The 23,426-nt window shown below is 46.0% G+C and overlaps 1 protein-coding gene across 1 annotated transcript; it reads right to left on the bottom strand.

Annotated features, from left to right (window-relative positions):
- Window positions 1-22,575, bottom strand: smyd5 (SMYD family member 5). The gene is made up of 10 exons (XM_048600788.1): window positions 22,541-22,575; window positions 21,477-21,546; window positions 19,985-20,089; window positions 18,313-18,375; window positions 17,275-17,345; window positions 15,862-15,968; window positions 9,385-9,441; window positions 8,616-8,710; window positions 6,903-6,973; window positions 1-2,097 (listed from the first exon to the last, which is right to left on the bottom strand). Exons 1-10 carry the CDS (start codon window positions 22,573-22,575, stop codon window positions 1,959-1,961), a joined length of 813 nt encoding a protein of 270 aa, XP_048456745.1. The 3' UTR covers window positions 1-1,958.
- Window positions 22,576-23,426: the final 851 nt, after the last annotated feature.

Here is a 23,426-nt window from a genome sequence, read left to right as displayed (position 1 = left end):
TTCACTGTTTTCTGTCATTTTATTGAGTACATGCAGATTGGTCATGCCTCAGCACTGTGAGAATCGAATGGGCAGCCGCAATGTTGCTGACCCAAGTGGAGTCTGACTGGTCCAACTTACAACCTATCCTAAAGCTAAGTATTTATATAGAATCTTCCTAGATTATATGCAAAATTTCATCAAGATCATCTCTTTACCCACCCCTGCCCCCCAACAACTTCACAAAGCTCAGACTGGGACCAGAGGTACACCACCTTTAGCACAATTCAGTGACCCCCCCACCCCTTCCCACCTTAGATCACTGGCGGCCTTTCTGATTATGTTCCTTATCCACACCCTCTCCACACAGCCACCCTCTTCAAAAGGAACAATAAGAATGTGATCAGGGTATGTACAGCCAAACATCTCTCACCCCCGTCAGCAGACTCTGAGCTGCACTACCCCCCTCCAACCACATTCCAGGGTTACTGAAAGCAACGAGAGCTATTGCCTGCTCTCCCCTGCCCCAATGCTGTACATATAATGTGAAACCGAACAGTTTCTTGTTCACACCTGCCCTCCCAGGCACAGGCTAATGATGCAACTCAGGGATTCACTAATGAGGCGAGACAGAGAATTGGGAAAAGGCTGGTGAGATGCATGAACAGTAGTAAGGACTGGATGGGCCAAACAGTTGCCTTTTGTTGTGCTGCAATGATCCACATAAAGCAATCGGGTCAATGAACTGTCCCCTTTCTCATGCAGTGTCTGATTCCACAGCATCCTGTCACTGTGCAAGCAGGACAGAGACAGAGACAGAGAGGCTATGAATACAAATATATCATGACCCTGGGTCACTGCAGGCCCACAGATGGATTGGCAGACCCCTCTTGGCAGCAGTCACTTACTCACGTCGGGAGCTAGAAAAGACCCAGGCACTAGAGACTGCTACCTCATCCCTAAGGCAGATAGCAGATCAGACACACTAACAAACATCCCACAGCAAGAGATCCACACACACACACACACACACAGCCTGAGACAGGAACCCATCCACACACACAGACAGTGTGTCCTAAGGCACACACACACAAACTAAACAGCAACAAAATGCAGCCAAACATCAGAACTCACATTCACACACACAACACTGTAACCAGCTGAACGAGGACCCAATGGACTTTTGAACCATTTAAACTAATTCACTAGCAGCAGGAGAGAGAGTGAGCTCATGTTATACCAGAATTTAATACAACTATAACCTGGCCTGTGAACTCTTCATCTTGAACCCTTTTTTTCACCTTCATTGAGGTGGGGAACGGGCTCCAGGACTTGCTGACCATCTCTTTGTAATCTCAAACTTCCACCAAGATAGGGTCTTGATGGAGGGCTATCCAACTGGGGGAGGGGAGGCCGCATTAGGAGAAATCCAATGCTTCTGGCTCGATCTAGTCACTTGGCAAGAGGGGTCACTCAACAGCGATTGAGACTCAAACTCAGTCCCCTGCCTGCTCCACACAAACCCTCCCCTCCTCTTCGCCACCAGGCTACACCCTGGTCCTTCACCGTACAGTACAGGGCTGCCAGAGAGGGTGTCTATAGCACAGATTCTGATTCATCTCCCCCCACCCAGGCAGAGGGGGCAAGAGGATAGGCAGAAGGTGATAATTCCAATGAAGGTGAAGGTAAAGGGAGGGGAGTATTTGTGGGGAGCAGGAGATCACACACTCGAACAACAATCCCCTCCACAAAACAACAATCTTCCTTACTCACATAAAGCAACTGGTGTGATTGAGGAACCAGCCTGCCCAGTGCTTTGCACAGAGATTTGTTCATGTGTGTGTGAGAGAGAGAGAGAGAGAAAGAGAGAGAAATAGTGGTGTCTAGTTGTGGTTATTGCATTGGTGAAAAAAGGCCTCTGGATCAGCCCCCTTCCTTTGGATATAGATATCCTTTGAATCCTTTGTCCAGCCACTGCCTTACACATCAGTCATCTCATCTTCGAGCTCAGCACTCTCGGCGTCAGCTTCAATCTCCTCTTCTTCATCTGAGGTCAGGTCAGGGTCACCGGCCTGAGCCACACATTTGGGACAGGAGCAGGTGAACAGATAATTCTCCCTTCGAAAATAAAACAGATTTCAGATACAACCTAAATACTCACAGGACATGGACAGCACGAGGTTAGATACAGAATAATGTTCCCTCTACACTGTCCCAATCGAACACTCTCAGGAGAGCCAGCACAGGTTAGATACAGAGTTAAATTCCTTTTATAATGTATCTAACCCATGCTGTAGCTGTTCTGGGAGTTGAATGTTTCTGAAGCTCTGGTTAGACCACAACTCGAGTATCACGTCCTGTCCGGCAACATAAGAAAGTAAGTAATAGGAGCAGGAGGCGGCCATCTGGCCCATCGAGCCTGCTCTGCCATTCAATAAGATCATGGCTGATCTTTTCACAGACTCAGCTCCACTTACCCTCCTGCTCACCATAACCCTTAATTCCTTTACTGTTCACAAATTTATCTTTGCCTTAAAAACATTCCAACGAGGAAGCCTCAACTGCTTCACTGGGCAGGGAATTCTGCAGATTCACAACCTGTGAGTGAAGAAGTTCCCCCTCAACTCAGTCCTAAATCTATTTTGAGGCTATGCCCCCTAGTTCTACCTTCACCCACCAGTGGAAACAACCTCCCTACTTCCATCTTACCTATTCCCTTCATAATTTTATATGTTTCTACAAGATTCTCCCCCCTCATTCTTCTAAATTCCAATGAGTACTCAGTCTCTGCTCAAAAGCCAACCCTCTCAACTCTGGAATCAACCTAGTGACTCTCCTCTGCACCCCGTCTAGTGCCAGCACATCCTTTCTCAAGTAAGGAGACCAAAACTGTACACAGTACTCCATGTGTGGCCTCACCAACATCCTATACAGCTGTAACATAACCTCCCTGCTTTTAAACTCCATCCCTCTAGCAATGAGGGACAATATTCCATTTACCTTCTTAATTACCTGTTGTACCTGCAAACCAACCTTCTCTGTGATTCATGCAGAAGGGCACCGAGGTCCCTCTGCACAGCAGCATGTTGCAATTTTTCATCATTTAAATAATAGTCCTTTTTACTATTATTCCTACCAAAATGGATGACTTCACATTTATCAACATTGTACTCCATCTGCCAGACCTTTGCTCACTCACTTAACCTATCTATATCCTTCTGCAGACTTTGTGTCCTCTGTACATTTTGCTCTAACACTCATCTTAGTGTCACCTGTAAACTTTGACACACTACACGTGGTCCCCAACTCCAAACCATCGATGTAAATTATAAACAATTGCGGTCCCAGCACTGATCCCTGAGGCACAGCTTAGGAAGTGTAAAGACTGCATTTTTTATTTCCCTTTATTTTTGGATTGTGGTCCCGGATGGGGAAAGGATGCTGCTTTAAACCAAGGAAACTGTGGAAAGAGAAGTTGCAGTTTTAAAAACTGTAACACACTGAGTTGTATTTATACTGTTGCTTTATTCAAGCAGTGGGAGAGGAGCCAGGGGAGGCTGGGGGAAAATGTTTGAGTCCCAAGACACCAAGGGTCTGTGTTCAGGGCAGGTTTTGGCCAGAGACAGACTGTTGACTGGTTCTGGTTTCTCACTTGGAACCAGCTGTGTGGGCCAAGAATCATCAGCATGATACCAACTTTCTGATTGGTTCCTGGGCAGATAAACAACCTGGGTGTGGACAATAAAGAAGCAGAAAGCCTCCAGACTATAAAACGACAGCATCACCTCTGCAGTGAAGTAACTTGGAACTGAAGGACAGCTAGCTATTCTCTCCCATCAGACCCAACCAGTGACTGAACAATTAGTGTGCCAACCACCCTGTGTATTTAGTAAAGAATTGGAAGGACACCTCTTTGAATCCTGTGGGCATGTGAAATCACATCACGATCTTCTAATATCTTTTACTCTATCCATTAATGTTTATTTACTTGTCTGTGTCTGATTGCGTGTGTATGTAGGGGTTTAAGAAGATGGTATAATAAATGAAAATTGTAAGAGGTTAATTCAGGTTTTGATCACTTGTGGTCAAAACCAATTTAGAATTTTACACTCCAGAAATAGGCCATTTGACCCATCGTGTCTGTACTGGCTCCCAAAAGAGCGACCCAGCTCGTCCCACTCTCCAGCCCTATCTCAGTAGCCTTCGAACTTCATCCCTTTCAAATATATAACCAACCCTCTTTTGAAATCTCCTACGGAATGCACCTCCACAACTCTTGCAGGCAGTGTATTCTAAATGCCAACAACACTGAGTCAAGAAATTTCTTCTCTTCTGACTCCTAGTTGTCTTGCTGACAATCTTAAAATTGTGACCCCTTGGTTACTGAGATACCTACTAGAATACCCTTCCTCACCCTGTCAAAATTGTTCATAATTTTGAACACCTCAACGAGGTCACCTCTTAATCCTCTCTGCTCCAAGGAGAATAAGATCAATCTCTCTCATCTTTTGTTGTATCTAAAATCCCTCATTCCTGGTATCATTGTAATAAATCTACCCTTGAACTCTCTCCAGGACTTTAAAATCCTCCCTTAAATAAGGTGCCCAGAACTAAACATAATACTCCAAATGTGGTCTAACCAATGATTTGTAGGCATGTACCATCACTTCCTTGCCTCTATTTATAGATGCTACCCCATCGTGGGTCTGCACGGTGGCTCAGTGGTTAGCACTGCTGCCTCATGGCGCCAGGGACCTAGGTTCAATTCCACCCTCGGGCGACCGTCTGTGTGGAGTTTGCACATTCTTCCTGTGTCTGCATGGGTTTCCTCTAACAGTCCAAAGATTTGCAGGTTAGGGTGGATTGGCCATGCTAAATTGCCTATAGGTCCCTCTGCTCCTGTACTCCCCTCAAAGCTGTACCATTGAGCCTGTATTGTCTCTTCATGTTTCTTCTATCAAAATGTAATACCTCACATTTCTCTGTACTGAAATCAATGGATTTGAAATTATAAAGTAGTTTCTTGTTAATATCAAAATCTGGTCAGTATTTTCTGTCCTGTAAATGGAGTTTATCAAGCAGGTAAAATGGGGTAATTTAATTAGTCTTTAACTTGCGGGAGTAGCGGGGCTCGAGTGTCAGTGGCTGGTGACAGAGGGACAGGAGGATCTTTGAGGGGGGAGCATAAGAGTTTCACTAGCAGTAATCCAGGGCTGCTGGAGGTTCAGGTCCAGAGTTCGCTGGAGATGGTGGGGCTGACTTGTGGAAGCAAAGGCGATTGAGAGGAGATGTGGTAGAGGTGTACAACATTAAGGCAGGCTTAGATAAGATAGTCAAGAAAAAAATTCTTCCCATTAGTTGATGGAACAAAGACTAGAGGACAGAGATTTAACATTTTGGGTCAGAAATGCTGGGGGAGATTTGGGGAAAAATCTTAAGCAGCAGGTGGTGAAGACCAGAAATCTGCAGCCCATGATGGGGTGGGGGGGTCTGTGAGGTGGTACAAACAGAAACTACCACTGATTTAAAAGGTCTTCTGGGTATTTGAGGGAAGTAAACATATAAATCTACATGGGCAAAGTGAGGATTGCAGACTGACTGGAGAGCCAGCATAGACTTGATGGGCCAAATGGCCTCTTTCTGGGTCATGACACAAAGAGTCTCCACAGGGACAGAGACAGATTCAGCGAACATGTGAAAACCTGGCTGAGAGACTATAACGTGGGAAAATGCGAGGTTTGCAGGAAGAATCGAGGAGCTGCATAATATTGAAACGGAGAAAGACTGCAGAAGGCTACAGCAAGGAGGGATTTGGGAATCCTCATCCATGAATTAGGAGATTTGACTAAAACTATTCAAAGCACTAGTCAGACCACAGCTGGGACAGTTTTTGGGCCCCTTATGTAAGGAAAGACATACCAGTCCTGGAGGCAGCTCAGAGAAGGTTCACTCAGCTGAGCCCAGGAATGGAGGGACTGTTTTTGAGGTGATGTTGAGTGGGTTGGGCCTGTACTTATTGGAGTTTAAAAGAATGAGAGGTGACCTTGTTGAAACATACAAGATTTTTAGGGGACTGACAGAGCAGATGCGGACGGATTGTTTCCCCTTTTGGGAGAGTCTAGGACCAGAGGGCATCATCTCAGATTAAGGGTTGCACATTTAGATCAAAGAGGAGCAGGCATTTATTCTCTCAGAGGGTAGTGAACCTGTGGAATTCTTTACCATAGATGGCTGTCGAGGCTGGTCATTAAGTATATTAAAGGCTGGGGTAGATTTTCAGGTTGTAAGGGAATCAAAGGTTATGGGGTAAAGGCAAGAAAGTGGAGTTGAGGATCATCAGATCAGCCATGATCGACTGAATGGTGGAGCAGATTTGATGGGCTGAATGGTCTACTTCTGCTCCCACTCCTTATGGTCTTCTGGGTATTTGAAGGAAATAAATGTAAAAGTCTATGTGGACTGACTGGGTTGCTCTGTGGGGAGCTAGCATAGACTTGATGGACCAAATGGCCTCTTTCTGTGTCATAAAATGACTCCACATTGCCACTCTGAGCTTTGTCCTTGGCCAGAATGAAGCTCAGTGCAGGCTGGAGGAACAGGATGCCAGCGATGAGTGGTGAAGCAGACCCACTGATACCTTTAAAACGTGAAGGGAAAGAATACTCAAAAATGGAGGAAACTGTGGAGTTGTTAGTGGGTAGAGTGGCCCTTATTGAACTGCACGCTCAAAGAGCTGGCACAGGCTTGATGGGCTGAATGGCCTGCTCCTGGGGTGTATTATACTATGACGACAGGTAGCGTGTTTTGATGCTGCCTGTGCTGAGTGAAAGGTGGTGTTCAGGATAGTCGGGCGGGGGGGGGTGAAGATGGTGGGGTCGGGTCATCAAAAGGCAGGTTCCAGGGTGTGGAATGAGGCGCAGTACCGGAGGATCCTGTGTCGTGTGTGCCTGCTCCGATCTCGCTGACAACAGTCCAGGTATGTGATGCACACCTCCTGTGAAAAAGACACATCTGCCATGAATTCCAGACCTGCCATCCCCTCACCACCCCCCCTCTCTCTGTGGGATATAGATAAATATACAATATATACACGCACATTCTACGCCACTGCCAACCCCTTCCCTGGGAACAGGAGGCCATTCAGCCCCTCAAGCCTGCACTACCATTCAATTAGATGTTGGCTCCATTGATCCTTGTAGGTAGAGTCATGAAGAAGTGGTGACCTCAGTGTTGAGGTTGAATACTGACAGGGAGGAAGGAGAATCCATAAAGATATTTGGATGGAAGCAAACAGATAATCCCTGCAGACTCATCGTCAGGGTAAAGAACATACAATGGTACGGAACAGGAACAGGCCCTTTGGCCCACCATGTTGTACCGAACATGATGCCAAGTTAAACTAATCCCTTCTGCCTGTCCTTGGTTCATATCTCTCCATTTCTTGCACATTCATGTGCTTATCTAAAAGCCCCTTAAACTCCCCTGTCATTTCTGCCCCCACCACTAACCTTGGCAGCGCATTACAGGCACCTACCACTTACCTCTCACATCTCTTTTAAACTTTCCCCCTCTCACCTTAAATGCATACCCCCTTGTATTAGACATCTAGTATTAGTATTGGAACAAAATATATTCCCAGAAACGAACAGCAGGGCTATCACCTTCCCTCAGCCAGATGCCAATCCTTAGAAATGACTGTGAGACAGTCAGGTTTTCATCATGGGATGTGAGAGTCATTGGCTAAAGCAGCCACTTTTTTGTCAAGCTTAGATGATGATTTCAAGACCCAGTTGAGACTGACACCCATAGTGAATGAGAGCGAGAGAGAGACAGCGAGAGCGCATGAGCGCGAGAGAGAGCGCGAGAAGGATTTTCAGCCTGATCCATCATTGTCAGGTGGGCTTGGTTAGTGATAAAGGTTTTCAAACCTTTACCTAGTAAGAGGGGCACGGATAGGGTATATAGTCAAGGTCGTTTCCCTGGGGTATGGGAGTCCAAATCCAGAGGGCATAGGTTTAAGGTGAGAAGGGCAAGATTTTAAAGGGACCTAGGGGGTAACTTTTTCCACACAGAGGGTGGTGTGTGTATGGAATGAGCTGCCAGAGGAAGTCGTGGCGGATGATACAATCACAACAATTAAAAGGCATCTGGATGGGGTTAGAGGGATATGGGCCAAACGCTGGCAAATAAGACTAGATTAATTCAGGATATCTGGTCGGCATGGACAAGTTGGACCGAAGAGTCTGTTTCTGTGCTGTACAACTCTATGACTCTATGAGTTGGAATGAGATGGTTGACTTGAGGTGTCTAACTAAAATGCCCTTTCACCACTTACAGGGAAGAGAGTAATGCTAATTTAACAGCACTTACTAAGGGCCAGCATGGCTTATGAGACTGAGTGGCCTCTTCCCATGCAAGGCACCAGCAGCCAATTTAACAGCAGAACTGATCACAGCACTTCAGCAGTGGGGAACTAGACCAGTTACAAGCTCCCCCCACCGTCCACTCTCTCACCTTAACCCAGCATGAGACATAAGCCAGGCCATTCCCCAGGCAGGTTGGTCCAGTTACACAGAACCCCAAGTGCTGCTGGGTGAAATGCACAAGAAAGGTCAGCTCCTGTGATCAGGTCTTACCTCTCCTGCTTTAATGTCTTGGAGCGCAGTCAAGTGGAGGAGGAAGTTGTTCTCCGGGAAGGACGTTTCAGCGTTGGGGTCACAGCTATGATTACCTACAGAGAAAGGTCAAAGGTTACAGTTGTGAAAGAAGCAGCAACAGTGCATGCAAACAGAAGACGTTTCTCTCAGAATCCCTAGTACAGATGGAGGCCATTTGGCCCATTGAGTCTGCATCAACCGAAAAATCTTCCTACACTGTCGTCATCAAATACTCCCAGGGCAAGGACAGCATGGGATTAGACAGAGTAAAGCTCCTTCTACACTGTCCCCATCAAACACTCCCAGGATAGGGACAGCACAGCTTAGAGTAAAGCTTCTGCTCTGTTAATCTCTATTAAAGTTTCTGTACTCTTTCAAATTACTCCATTATTCTTTTAAACTTCAAATGATGCCCTTTTCACACTGTCTCCAGCAAACACTCTCAGTGCTGAAACAGCACAGGGTTAGATACAGTGTAAATTTCTTTGTAAACTGTCCCCATCAAACACTCCAAGGCAGGGACAGCACGGGGTTAGATACAGAGTAAAGCTACAGAGAGTTAACCTACATCTTTGTTATGCTAATACAGTACTCGCAGTGTCACCCATGAACCTTTCCTAGCCAGAGCGCTGTGCTAATTCCTTGTTTGCAATGGTATGTGGTTTACTTAACGTTGATAGGAAATCGATGCCTGTGGTTAACTACATCCATTGCTGGCTGTGCTCCTGTCCTGATCCCGGTCACTTACAGCAGCTTTGTAGCACGTAGAGGCCGGATCCCTCGCAGTTCAGGAATTCCCCACTCTCTGTGGAAGAACAAAAGCTGTCAGTCCACTGATTAACTCCTGCTCTCCCTACAGCTGGTAAATCAGCCTCAATGCCAAGCTGAGACCACAGGCACACACAACTGTGGGAGTGATGGGTTCCAGTTATGACGGGAAACAATTGCAGAGGTATGTGGGTGGAGTTAGAGAGTGGGACTCTGGTGAATTGATGGGCAGGAAGTTATCTTTGTGCCCTCTATTATTCTACAGTTCTGTACTGGAAAAACTGGAACTGCTCTTTTGCAAGAAAGGGCACCAGATCTATTGGAGGTGTTTAAATTATGCAGGGTGTTTTAATAAAGTGATAAAGGTGAAACAGTTTGCAGGGTCAGCAGGGTGGCTAACACAATTTAATGTGACTGGCAAAAGAAGCAGAGAGATAAAGATCTGGAATGCACCGACTGAAAGGGAGCCAGGAGCAGTTTCAATAATAACTTCTATGAGAAAGTTACAACAATACTCAGAAAATGTACATGGCCATGGGGAAACAGCAGCGGGGTGGGACTAATGGGATGATTTTTTTTAAAAGGAACAACACAGGCCCCATGGAAACAAGGTCTGCACGTTCCTGACATAATCTTGCACACCCAGAACTCCACCTCGTCTATAAGAAGACAGCAAATGGCACGGTGGCTCAGTGGTTAACACTGCTGCCTCACAGCGCCAGGAACCTGGGTTTGATTCCACCCTCGGGCGACTGCCTGTGTGGAATTTGCACATTCTCCCTGTGTCTGTGTCTGTTTCCTCTGGGTGCTCTGGTTTCCTCCCACAATCCAAAGATGTGCAGGTTAGGGTGGATTGGCCATGCTAAATTGCCCGTAGTGTTCAGGGATGTGTAGATTAGGGGGATGGGTCTGGATGGGATGCTCTATTGGTCGGTGTGGACTTGTTGGGCTGAAGGGTCTGTTTCCACACTGTAGGGGTTCTATGAAGAAGAGCAGAATAGATAGTATTATTTCATGGAATGTCGGCATCGCTGGCTGGGCATTTATTACCTGTCCCAGTTGCCTTTGAGAAGGTGGTGGTGGTGAGCTGCCTTCTTGAACCGCTGTGCTATAGGTTGGCCCACAATGCCCTTAGGGAGGGAATTCCAGGATACTGACCCAGCGAAAAGTCAGGATGGTGCATGGCTTAGAGGGAGCTCCATCCCCACCTATTCTCATGATGTGGACGTCAGTGGAGGCTGGAATAGTCAGGAGTCTGTAAGTATTGTCTCTGGTGGCCACTAGCAATATTCTGAATGGGATGATGATAGACAGGTCAATAATTACCGAAATCTTGAAAACAAAGGGATTTTGAAAACACTGTTTGCACGCATGACACTATATACCCAAACCACTCACTTCAGTGTTGGTAGTCTGGATGCCCGGGCTATTGTCCTGGGGATGGGCTCGAATCCAACTTGGCAGAAGGTGATATTTGAATTCAATAAAAGGTCAAGAATAAAAAGCGAGCCTAATGGTGGCCACATAACCATTGTCATAAAAACCCACCTGGCTCTCTTATTCCTTTAAGAAAGCTACCATCCTTACTCTATCTGGTTCACATGTGACTCCAGATCCACATGTGGTTGACTCCAAACTGTGGACTGAAATGGCCCTAGCAGGTCATTCAGTTCGGGAGATGGGCAATAAGTGCCAGCTTTGCTACTGGTGCCCACATCTCATGAATTGGCCAAAAATCCCTTTTCCCTAAGACACCGCCTACGCCCAGACTGGACGACAGATATACAAACGAGGGAGGCATTGGCCTAGTGACATTATCACTCGACTATTAATTCAGAGACCTAGGTAAAGTTCTAGGGACCCAGGGTTCAAATCCTGCTCATGGCAGATGGTGGAAGTTGAATTCAATAAAAATCTGGAATTAAGAGTCTACTGTCCATTATTGGAAAAACCCATCTGGTTCACTAATGTCCTTTAGGGAAGGAAACTGCCATCCTTACTTGGTCTGGTCTACATGTGATTCCTGACCCACAGCAATGTGGTTGACTCTTAACTGCCCTCTGGGCAATTAGGGAAGGGCCATAAATGCTGGCCTAGCCAGCCACGCCCTCATCCCATGAATGAATAATAATAATAATAATAATAATAAATGAAATACACTATAGAGAAGCATTGGATACCTCCCTGCAGGTCCATCATACTAACATTTGGGGTGGTGCCTGAAATAACATCAGAGAGGCTGGTATCCCATCACCAAGTCACTCTTTATTTATACCTGGACAGTCAGACAGTCATGGAAATATACAGCACAGAAACAGACACTTCGGTCCAACTTGTCCATGCCGACCAGATACCCTATATAAATCTAGATACCTATATAAATCGTTTGCCAGTATTTGGCCCATATCCCTCTAAATCCCTCCTAATCATGTAGCCACCCAGATGCCTTTTAAGTGCTGTAATCGTACCAACCCCCACCACTTCCTCTGGCAGCTCATTCCATTCACACACCACTCTCTGTGTGAAAAAGTTGCCCCTTAGGGCTTTCCCCTCTCACCTTAAACCTATGTCCTCTAGTTTTGGATTCCCCCACTCCTGGGAAAAGACCTTGCCTACTTACCCCATCCGTGCCCCTCATGATTTTATAAACCTCTGTAAGGTCACCCCTCAGCCTCCACACTCCAGGGAAAATAGCCTCAGCCGATTCAACCTCTCCCTATAGTTCAAACATTTCAACCTTGAAAACATCGTTGTAAATATTTTTTAAACTCTTCCTAGAGTTACAACATCCTTCCTATAGGGGGATGATGAGAACTGGATGCAATATTCCAAAAGCGGCCTAACCAATGTCTTGTACAGCTGCAACATGACCTCCCAACTCCTACGCTCAGTGCACTGACCAATAAAGGCAGATGTACCAAACACCTTCTTCACTATCCTGTCTGTGACTCCACTTTCAAAGAAGTATGAACTTGCACTCCAAGGTCTCTTTGTTCAGCAACACTCCCTAGGACCTTACCATTAAGTGTGTAAATCCTGCCCTGATTTGCCTTTCCAAAATGCAGCACCTCACATTTATCCAAATTAAACTCCATCTGCCACTCCTTGGCCCATCGGCCCATCTGATCAAGATCCCATTGTACTCTGAGGTAATCTTCTTTGCTGTCCACTACACTCCCAATTTTAGAGTCAGCTGTAGACTTACTAAACATATCCACTATGTCCACATCCAAATCATTTACAGAAATGATGAAAAACAGTGGGCTCAACACCAATCCTGGTGACACACCGTTGGTCACAGGCCTCCAGTCTGAAAATCAACCCTCCACCACCATCCTCTGTCATCTACCTTCGAGCCAGTTCTGTATCCAAATGGCTAGTTCCCCTTGTATTCCGTGTGATCTAACCTTGCTAACCAGTTTACCATGAAGAATCTTGTTGAGCACTTTACTGAAGTCCATATAGACCACGTCCACCACTCTGCCTTCAACAATCCTCTTTGTTACTTCTTCAATAAACTCAATCATGATTTCCCACACACAAAGCCATGTTGACCACCCTCAATCAGTCCTTGTCTTTCCAAATACATGTAAATCCTGTCCCTCAATATTCCCTCCAACACCTTGCCCACCACTGATCTATAATTCCCAAGCTTTTCCTTACGACCTTCCTTAAATAGTGGCACCACGTTAGCCAACCTCCAGTCTTCTGGCACCTCACCTGTGACTATCGATGATACAAATTTCTCAGCAAGGGACCCAGCAATCATTTCCCTAGCTTCCCACAGAGTTCTACGGTACTAGATCAGGTCCCCAGGGATTTATCCACCTTTATGCATTTTAACACGTGCAGCACCACCTCCTCTGTAATATGGACATTTTCCATGATGTCACTATTTATTTCCCCACATTCTCTACCTTCCATACCCTTCTCCACAGTAAACACTGATGCAAAATACTCATTTAGTAACTCTCCTATTCCCTGCAGTTCCACACATTGGCGTCCTTGCTGATCTTTAAAGGACCCCATTCTGTCCCTAGTTACCTTTTTGGATTCTCCTTGACCCTATTTGCCAAACCTACCACATGTCCCCTTTTTGCCCTCCTGGTTTCCCTCCTAAGTATACTCCCACTGCCTTTATACTCTTCTAGGGATTCACTCGATCCCTGCTGTCTATATGTGACACATGCTTCCTATTCTTGACCAAAACCTCAATTTCTCTCGTCATCCAGCATTCCCTGCACTTACAGCCTTGCCCTTCACCCTAACAGGAACATAGTCTCTGGACTCTCCCTATCTCATTTTTGAAGGCTTCCCATTTTCCAGCCGTCCCTTTACCTGTGAACATCCACCCTCAATCAACTTTTCAAAGTTCTTGCCCGCTACTGTCAAAATTGGCCTTGCTTCAATTTAGAACTTTAACTTTTAGATCCAGTCTATCCTTTTCTGTAACTATTTTAAAACTAATAGAATTATAGACACTTGCCCCAAAGTGCTCCCCCACTGACACCTCAGTTACCTGCCCTGCCTAATTTCCCAAGAGTAGGTCAAGTTTTGCACTCTCTCTAGGGGTACATCCACATACTGAATCAGAAAATTTTCTCGTACGCACTTAAATTCCTCTCCATCCAAGCCCTTAACACTATGGCAGTCCCAGCCTATGTTTGGAAAGTTAAAATCCTCTACCATAACTACCCTATTATTCTTACAGATAACTGAGATCTCCTTACAAATTTGTTCCTCAATTTGTCACTGACTATGGCCTTGGCACTGATCCAGCTCCCTCAGAGCCAGCTCTCAACATAAACAGAACCTCCGACACTCCTGTTTATTTTTGTCTGTCAGACTAGAAAAGCAACTTCCTGACATAGTCACGTGGAGTCATTCCTTATGGACAATGCAAAACTGGAGCTCATGGTGTAGGGGGTAATGTATTAGTATGGATAGAGGACTGGCTGGCTGTCAGAAAACTGAGTATGTACAAAATGGGTCTTTCTCAGCTTGGCAGGATGTGACGAGTGCATACTGCAAGGGCCTCAGCTTTTTAATGATTTACTTCAATGACCTAGATGAGGGGAGTGAAAAACATGGATTTGCAGACGTCACAAATAGGTAGAAAAATATGTTGTGAGGAACACACAAGGAAGATACAGACTGACATAGACAGGTTAAGTGAGTGGGTAAAAGTCTGGCAGATGGGAGTATGATGCATTGAAATGACAGGAATTGAATATAAGAGTCAGTTATTCAGGGCATTGGCGAGTCCACACTTGAATACAGTGTGCAGTTTTTGTCACTTTATTTAAGGAAGGATGTAAGTGTATCGGAGGCAGTATACCAGATTAATACCAGGGATGAGTGGGATATCTTATGAGGAATCATTAGGCAGAATGGGCTTGTTTCCCATGGAGTTTAGAAGAGTCAACAGTGACTTGATTGAAGTTTAAAGATCCTGAATATAGTGTTCACAAGGTGAATGCGCGAAAAGATGTTCCCTCTTGTGGGACAGTCCAGAGTTAGGGGACACCGTTTTAAAACTTGAGGTCAACTGCTTAGTACTGAGAGGAGGGGAAATTTTTTCATGCAAGGCAAACAAATTGCTGAAAGAAAACAGCACACTGCGCACACCCGGTTGTGGGGCATGACTATTAGCGCCCGATCCCCAGTTAAGTGACTGTGTGTGCAAGTGAGGCAGTGTGCCTTTCAGCAGAATGGCAATGGTTCAGTGAGTGAGGGAGTTCGGTGAGGAGCTGCTCCTTTGTATTTTCCGTCTTTTCCTCAATCTAGGAATCAGTCCTAACTTGACCGGAGCAATATCTGGTGGGTGTTTACACGTGTACGGGAACTGGTGATAAGATCAAGAAAAGATATTAAAAAATTCAATAATTGAACAAACAAATAAAACAGTATATTAAAACACATTGGGGATTGCATGTCATCCGATGTGTCCCAGCTGCAGCATTAACCTGGAATAGGTGGAAGCAACTGTCTCAACACACACTCTGCCCTCAGGGGTGTTACTGCCTCCCAACATCAAGGAGCTGGGTAACATTCCCCCTCCCTGGTCAGCTCATACACTTAAAGTTGAACCTGGTTGACCTGCAAATACTTCCAGCAGATAGGTTAGCTCCAGATCAAACTGCAACTCCAGGAGCTAAATTCCTGATAAATAATGAGGTGAAACATTTTGTGGGCGGGGAGAGGTGAGACAGAAAAGTGGAGTAAACAGACCAACCTCAAGTTTATTGAATGGCAGGTGCAGGCTCAATGGGCTGAGACAGCTATATTGCCCCTATTTCTCTACGTTCACACACACACGCATACATATACATACACACACACAACACGTGTCCCCCCCATACCCAGCCCCACAGACACAGACACACACACACACACCCAGCCCCCACTCTGAATCCCACGCGATGCACAGAAAGGCAGTATTCTCTAAGATTCCTACCTTTCTCAATGTCTTTGTACAGCTGGTCTATGAAAGCATCCAGCTCTTCTCTCATCTGTACAGGAAGCTGGAGTGCATCACAGCCATGGACCCACTGACTCAAGGAGCTGTCACAGAATCAGACACACAATCAACTCATCTGTAGGCAAACATGGTGGCCATTCAGGCCCTCAAATCCATTATACAGCAAAACACAGGGTGGCCATTCAGCTGTTTGTACCTGTTCCTTATTCTATGGTTCGGTGCTGCTGTGTACAGTATCTCCACCTACTGCTTTGATCATGTCACTCCGAACCTCCTCACTGAGGGTCAACTGGCTCGCAACCACAAGCTGTTACTGCCCACTGTGAGAAGGTGTGCTTGCTAACAGCACCCCTACACAGGCCAGATTGATTACAAGCTTCTGACACCTTGTTGTGGTCTTCATCTCTATCCCCTCCCCCACCAGGAGAGAGGTTTTTCAGCTCTCTCATTTAGCTCATGTGCCTCAGTTCGATTGCTCCCGGATGTGTTAAACAGATGGGGTCACTTGCAGGCCAATGATAAAGCAGATACGTGACTAAACATCAGCCTCTCTCTTTCCTTTCAATCTCGGTGGGATTTGAACTCAACCTGTACAGCTGAAGGTTGTGGTTTCAGTTCCAAAAACAAGCCTACAAAGCAGGCTGCCACACCAGCGCAGTACAGAGGGAGTGCAGCACTGTCAGGAGGTGCTGTCTTCTGGAGGAGGCATTAAAAAATGGCCTGGACTGTCCTCAAAGGTTGACACAAACAGCCTATGTCACCACTTTGAAGAAAGAGAGGAGTCTTCCTCAGTCAATCTTTATCCCCCCGCCAACAAACCAAAAACGGACATGGTCATTTTTGGAATGGTGTGTTTGTGGAACTCAAATTGGTAGCCGTATTTTCAATTTACATCTGTAACTGTACTTTAAAAAAATACTTCATTGGTTGAAAAGTTGTGTGTTTTTGTCACATTTGGAACATTGGCATCACTGGCAGGTTCTGAGCTTGCTGCCTATCCCCGGCTGCCCTTAAGACGCAGATATCAGTGATCGAGAATGGCGTCATACAAATGCATGTCTTTAGCTGGACCAACTGAGCAAGGCAATGTTCCATGTGGTCGCAGCTGGGAGATGTTTCGGGAAGAGGTGGTCAGCCATGGTTCAGTCAGGCCGGGTTACCATTTACCACACTGACGGGTCGGGGCTGAGCTCAGCAGTGACGCCACCGCAGTCAAACAGCCAGGCAAGGCTCACCATGTGAGGTCTGGCCTCACGACATCTGACTGACACCAGACTAGTAGGGAGTGCGGAGCATGGATCACAGCCAATGCTCAGGGTGATCGGGGGGAAAGGAGCTCCCCCACCATTGAGGCAAACAGATCCCCTGTCGCACAGGGACACCACCCACCTGGTCCCGATGCCTTGCCCATTGGTTCCAACCAATGCGAAGAGAGAGCGGAATCCCTCAGGAGTGAACCACTGTGAGAATGACGGGGGGGTAGGGAGGGGTGTTGAGAAAAGGAGGGGTGCGTAGTGGTTGATTAAACGGCGAACAGGAAAATCTAGGCGGTGACAGAACAAGAGGGTGATCCAGTGAAGGGGGGGGAAAGACCGAGAGGTAGGGAGAGAGTGAGGGGGACAGCATTGGGGGGAGGCAGTGTACAAGAGAGGGAGTGGGAGCGAGAGAGAGAAAGGGGAGAATTGGGAGGGGGTCGGGGGAAGCGTGAGAGAAAGAGAAGGGATGTGCAAAGGAGAGGGGGATGTGAAGGGAAGATTGAGGGGCAAGGGTGTTGCCAGGGAGGAGGGAGGGAGGGAGGGGGAGAGAGAGAGAGATAGAGAGAAAAAGGTGCAGCAAAGCAGAAAAAGAGGGAGAGAGAGAGAGAGAGAGAGAGCGTGATGTGAGCAATAGGTGAGGATGAGAATAGGAAGGAGGAGGGGTGTTGAAGGATGGAGGGGTGCAGACAGGGGTCAGAGAGGAGGAGGAAAGAGACAGACAGAGAGAGGGAGAGAGAGAAGAGAAGAGAAAGGTTAAGATCCATTGTCAGGGAAATTCCACAAGATTGTTTATTGAGTTATCGAGTTTGGTCATTATGTTAATCCAGTTAGTTCACAGTGCTGAGATAGTAGGAACTGCAGATGCTGCAGAAGGGTCTAGGCCCGAAACATCAACCTTCCTACTCCTCTGATGCTGCTTGGCCTGCTGTGTTCATCCAGCGCTATACCTTGTTATCTTAGTTCACAGTGCTGACCTGGTTAGGTCATGTTACCATACTCACCTAGCAACTACTGGTTAGTTGAGGATGCTGTGTTAAACTGGCTTGGTTACCAAGCTCACCTGATTAGTTTATTGAGTTAACAGGTTAGTTTGCTGAGCTTAGCTGGTTGGCGTAGGTTAGTAGGATCACCTGATTGCTAACTCAGTTGGGTTGTTATTTTGGTAGCTTACCCGGGCAAGGATGTCCTCATAGAGAGCTGTAGTGAAGAGCTGCCGTAGTGTTTCCAATTGACCCTGAAAGAAAGCAGTAGAGATATGAAGCTGCCAATAAGAGAGGTTGAAGAGATGACACAGTGGCCCAGTGGTTAGCAGTGCTTCACAGCTCCAAGGGCGTGGGTTCGATTCCACCCTCGGGCAACTGTCTGTGTGGAGTTTGCACATTCTCCCTGTGTCTGCATGGGTTTCCTCTGGGTGCTCTGGTTTCCTCCCACAGTCCAAAGATGTGCAGACTAGGTGGATTGGGTATGGGAAATACAGGGTTACAGGGACACGGTAGGAGGGTGGGTCTGGACAGGATGCTCTTTGGAGGGTTGGTGTGGACTCAATGGGCTGAACGGCCTGTTTCCACATTGAAGGGATTCTATGAAGTTTTAAAAACAAAAATAAAACTGAAAGTAAAGAAGTTCCTGACAGTGAAAGGACATTTGGTTTATTAATGTCCTTTAGGAAGGAAATCTGCAACCCTTAGTTGGTCTGGGCTACATGTGACTCTAAACCTATACCTCAAAAAGCTGTCTCTTTTTATTGTTTCATGGAAAGTGGGTGTTGTTGGCCAGGTCAGCATTTGACATCCTTCCCAGTTGCCCTTCAACTTAAAGGCTTGCCAGAACCATCTCAGAGGGCAGTTAAGAGTCAACCCCATTGCTGTGGATCTGGAATCACATGTGGGCCAGACCAGGTAAGGATGGCAGTTTCCTTCCCTAAAGGACATTAGTGAGCCGATCAATGATGGCTGTCATGGCCACCATCACTGAGTGTAGTTTTCAGTTCTAGATTTTAAATGAATTTAAATTCTGCCAGCTGCCATGGTGAGATTTGAACCCATGTCCCCAGAATACTCATCCAGGCGAATGATGACCTTATGGTATCCTTGCTAAAACATTAATCCAGAAGGTCAGCTAATGATCTGGAGATGGGTTTGAATCCCACCAATTCAGATGGTGAGATCTAAATTCAATTTTAAAAATGCTGGAATTAAGAGTCTAATGATGATCAGGAAACCATTGTTTATTGTCAGAAAAAAACCACTGGTTCACTAATATCCTTCAGGGAAGGAAATCTGCCATCCTCACCATGATCTGGCCTACGTGTGACTCCAGACCCACCAGCAATGTGGTTGACACTCAACAGCCCTCTGAAGTTGCCTAGCAAGCCAGTCAGTTCAAGGGCAGCTAGGGATGGACAATAAATGCTGGCCAGGTAGCGACACCCATGCCCCAAGAGTGAATAAGAAAACTAAGTGTGGTGGCACTATCACTACGCCACCAAATGCTGGTTCCCCTTCTTGCAAAGTGCTCCATTGAGAAAACCAATGGAATGGCTGTTGGAGGACGACCATCATTATCTTCTCATGGCCAACTGGAAATTGGCCACAAATGGACAGCATTGCCCGCAATCCGAGAAGGAATGGAAGGGGTGGAGGTGGGTGCCAAGGATACCGGCAGCAGCCATAAATCCAACAGTACTCAGCTAGGTTGGACAAGTTATTGACTTCTCCTTGACCTTGTCACTTGGCTTATTTAGTAGCCCCTCACTGACCTTGCCGGTCAGGTTATTTTCCAAAACCCTGCGGGACACGCCATGGTAACACGGAGAACGAGGTCATGCCAGTGGAAGCTCCCACCTGGAATTTGTCTCCGATCAGTTTGTGAACTATCTCCTCCTCTTCATTGGCTGTTCGGCTGCAGAACTGAGAGAAAAGCTTCACCCAGCGGCCCTTGTCTTTAGCCTTTGAACAGAAAGAGAGGCAGAAACGAGGATGTTAAAGCGATCTCTGCACATTTCCAAATGCCAGACACTGGTTGGCGAACTGAGTCCATTCATGGACCCATCCCCATGCAGTTCCTTAAAAAAAGGATGACAGAAACTGGGAAATCTAGTGAAATGATCACTCACAGAGCAAGAATTACACCAGCTTAAAATAGTTTCATAATGTTTAGTGCAAAAGATTAATCCAGTTAGGAACTTCAGGAATTCTAAAGGCCAGGGTCCATCTGGTTCCCGAATGTTTTTGTCTCTCACTCATCAGGGCACACACAAGAATGCCAAATTTCAACCTATCACAACCCAAAGGGAAGCCGATTGGTTGGCAAGCAGCACCTGATTGGCCGTGGAGGAAAAAACAAGCTCCCCAAGCACCAAGTAATTAAAAGAAGCGCTTTCTCTGAGAAAACACCCCAGGCAGAGTCAACTTGCGAGCCAATCAGCACCCTTTTCTCCTGTAGTGTAATTTCAGAAATTTCTGTGATCATTGTGTAAAACAGGGTCGTATGGGAGGTTCTGGAAGCTGATAGTATTGATTCAGTCGTCATTCTTCAGAAATTTCTGAAGGGTCCAGACCCGAAACGTCAGCTTTCCTGCTCCTCTGATGCTGCTTCGCCTGCTGTGTTCATCCAGCTCTACACCTTGTTATCACAGACTGCAGCATCGGCAGTTCCTACTATCTCAGACCCGGACATGAGGTGTGTGAAACCCCCAGTGGAGACAGTTGGGGGACCAAAACCTAAAGTTACCTGCACTCCAACATCACACTCATCACATCATCACTGATGGACTGTGTCCCTAAACGTTGCATTCTGAAAGAAATATATCCAATTCTCACACGACTGAATCAATACTATCAGCTTCCAGAACCTCCCATACGACCCTGCTTTACACAATGCTCACAGAAAGAACATTCTTTCAAAATAGACACAGTTAAGTAGAAAAACAGTTGCGTTACTGAGACATGACATGACTGACCCAAACAACCTTGTATTTGGAGTTGAAGATGAAATACTGATTCAGCACACAAGCAGAGAACTGCCCTGCTCTGCTTTGAGCTAGTGCCATAGGCTCTATTACTGAGGGGAGTTTAACTGAACATCTGAAAGAAATACGGCAGATCCACAAGTGCAGCTTGAGATTCATCCAGAGCTGTGACAGTGGATTCTGTTTTCAGGTTAAAGGGGTTATATAAATGCAAATTGTTACTGTGGCTGAGGCCAGCTGACCCAGGACAACCAAACTGAATTGACAAACCACTTTCTACATCTCATTGTGTGAAAGGAAACCTGTCATTCATCAGTTCTGGTACAATAAGACATACCTTACAGAGCCTGGTAATCTCTAGTTACCTGTTTCACTATGGCAACCATCCTAGCCATCAGCATAATGCTGGCTGTTTCTGGAGGGTAATGCATGTTCCTGTAACAAACAGAAGAATATTTGTTACCACTCAATATCCCATCACACTGCACACAGAGTGGCAAATCCACATCTGTGAATGAAACAGGGTTAGAGCATGACAGCTAATCAACCAGGATATGAACACATGATTCAGTCACCATTTTAAAATCAACTATTTTTACAAGCTCGGTACAAAGTCCTACATGCAGATTGGTCCTATAAACTACCAGTGTAAACTTTGTCACACTATAATTCTACCCTCCTGCAGCTGGGGCCCTGCAATGCCTGCAATGTCCAACAAGGACTTGATGGGCGGAATGGATTCTTTCTCTGCCATAATGACTCTGTAGCTCGGAACTGTTTAAAATCTCTCAGCAGAGCTTCCTTTCCAATCCTATCAAATGCTTTAAGTGCCAATGTGGATGGCGACAACTGGACCCCTCTCCACCTTCTTTAAGTTCCTCCCCAGCCAAAGGAGACGTCCTTAACCTGGCACCGGGCAGGTAACATGGCCTTCAGGACTCCTGCTCATAGCTGCAGAGAACTTATCTATCTCCCTAACGATACTGTCCCCTATCGTCACTACATTTCTATTTCCTCTTTCCACTTGAATAGCTCCCTGTACCAAGATGCCATGGTCAGTTTGTTCATCCTCCCCGCAGTCACCACTCTAAACAACACAGTTTACAAGAACCCCATAAGTGCTGGACAGTTACAGAAACTGAGGCGCCTTGGGTACTGCCCAATACCTCTCTTACCTACAACCATACCTTCCTGTACTTGATCATCCAGCAAGACCCACATGCTGCAGCTGCAACGCATCACCCAACCAGTCATCTCCACCGTTATTAATTGAAATCACTTCAGTCTCCCTACTTTTTACATTTTATTCTGTTATTTCCCTTTCTTTAATGCACTAGTATCAATCTTATAACTAGCAAGTTGTTTTTAACAAAAAAAAAAGACTGGAGACATGAAGATAGGTCTTACTTTAACAATGGAAAATACTCACCCACCAGCTGCATTGTTGAAGCAGGAACCAACCATCTTCCCTGGATGACTCAACAATAACATAACCACTCTGCTGCTGTAACTCTACTGTACTCACAAACATGAGTGAGATCGCAATTCAACTCCAATTCTGGCTTTTTAAAAAATTCATTAACAGGATGAGGGCGTCACTGGCGAGGCAGCATTTATTGCCCATCCCAAATTGCCCAGAGGACAGTTAAAAGCTAACCACTTTGTTGTGGGTCTGGGGTCACGCGTAAAGATGTCAGTTTCCTTCCCTAAAGGACATTAGTGAACCAGATGTTTTTTTCTGATGATCAGCAAAGGCTTCATTGTCATCATTAGACTCTTAATTTCAGATTTTAAACTATATCCAAATGCCACGATGCGCCATGGTGGGATTCAAACCTGGATACCCAGATCATTTCCGTGGTGTCTGCTATAATTGTCTAGCGATAATACCATTAGGCCATGTCTCCCCTTTGAGTAACATCTGACATGGACTTCAAATTAGCAAATTCCCTCATCAACCAGCCCAATAGGTTTTAAATATTGCCCTTCAGGAAGAACACAGAGGCCTTGGAGCAAGAGAGCAGCAGATTCATCTGAATACATCCCCAACACCACTCAGTTCAATTCATCCAAGACAAAGTAGACCGCTTGATTAGCATCTTATCCAACATCTGAAATATCCACTCAACCTACCACCGACGCTCAGTAGCAGCAGTGTGTACTATCTACAAGTTGCACTGCAGAAATTCAAAGATCCTCACATAGCACCTTCCAAACCCACAACCACTTCCATCTTGAAGGACAAGGGCAACAGATACATGGGAACACCACCACCTTAAAGATCCCCTCCAAGCCACTCACTATCCTGACTTGGA

The sequence above is a fragment of the Rhincodon typus genome, chromosome 1 (assembly GCF_021869965.1).
Source record: "Rhincodon typus isolate 14 chromosome 1, sRhiTyp1.1, whole genome shotgun sequence".
Lineage (NCBI taxonomy): Eukaryota > Metazoa > Chordata > Chondrichthyes > Orectolobiformes > Rhincodontidae > Rhincodon > Rhincodon typus.
Note: the sequence above shows the minus strand (reverse complement) of the source record. Positions and strands in the feature narration are given on the sequence as shown.